Source organism: Nanorana parkeri, unplaced genomic scaffold (assembly GCF_000935625.1).
Source record: "Nanorana parkeri isolate BGI_ZX_2015 unplaced genomic scaffold, ASM93562v1 scaffold80, whole genome shotgun sequence".
Lineage (NCBI taxonomy): Eukaryota > Metazoa > Chordata > Amphibia > Anura > Dicroglossidae > Nanorana > Nanorana parkeri.
The window spans coordinates 2,506,565-2,507,543 of NW_017306348.1; the positions used below are offsets into that span (position 1 = coordinate 2,506,565).

At 43.8% G+C, this 979-nt stretch overlaps 1 protein-coding gene across 1 annotated transcript in view; it reads right to left on the minus strand.

The window, feature by feature from the left end:
• The window catches only part of ALKBH6 (alkB homolog 6), a 7,305-nt gene extending 7,070 nt beyond the window's left edge, over positions 1-235 (minus strand). Inside the window, exon 1 of the mRNA XM_018576905.1 lies at positions 185-235. Within this exon, the coding sequence (XP_018432407.1) occupies positions 185-235 (51 nt within the window). The remainder of the gene's footprint in view (positions 1-184) is intronic.
• Between the last annotated feature and the right edge of the window lie 744 nt (positions 236-979).

A 979-nucleotide genomic window follows, 5' to 3' on the forward strand; every position in this document is an offset into this window, starting at 1 on the left:
CTCAATCTATCGGGGAAGTCTACAGCAGACGCACACAAAGTCGCCTCACTATGCATGCAGGCCACACAATTACTGTAATTTGGCACCTGCCAGAAAAAGTTGCGGGAGAACTAGAGTCAGAATCGCACTAAAAGGGGGTTACATTTGTTTAACTTTATTTTGTAATAACGTGTGTTTGACGTACCTGGCTTACGAGGTGCGTCTCCAGATCGGCTGCTGTGAGAGTGGATTGCATCTTCTTAGCTTCTACAAGATTTCAGATCACAGAAAGGATTAGAATCGGGAATTCCGACATAAAACCCAAATGTTAAGAACTCCAGGAATGTACAAAGTGAAAGCCTTGCAGTGGGCATACCCCGGCACTGCAAGGGCTAACTGCTGTTTTTTCCCCCAGGGGCCCGAATAAAGCAGATATACTCACCTGATCCTCCGTCCCACGATGGGAGTGTTCAACCACACACAAGCACCGGGAGAACATGCAAACTCCATGCAGATAATGTCCTGACCTGGTTTGTAACAGAGGACCCTGTTGCTGCAAGGTAAAACTGGTAACCACCAAGCCATTGCATTGGCCATAAATTGCAATAAATAGGTGACTGCGATCATCAAATGATCACATTTACCAAACAGGAAATATAGATTGTCCCTGGCAGAAGATCCAACCGATCAATCTAATCTGTGCCGGGATAAACAATCATTGTTCAGCAAAGTTTAGCTGAAATGATCAAATCTACGTTCTATTGTTATATCTGCTGTGTATACCGCCAGCATTACACCCACAGGGGCTGATTTACTAAAAGAGCAGCAAAGTAAATGTTCACCCAACTTAGTAAATAAGGAGAATCTGTTTATTCTCAACACCCCATCAGGTACAGGGCAATAAAAAAACAGGATTTTGCTTGCACCCGATTGGCTGAAATGAACACAGCCTCGCCTTATGTACTAAGTTAAGAGAACATTTACATTGCAAGGTGAACAG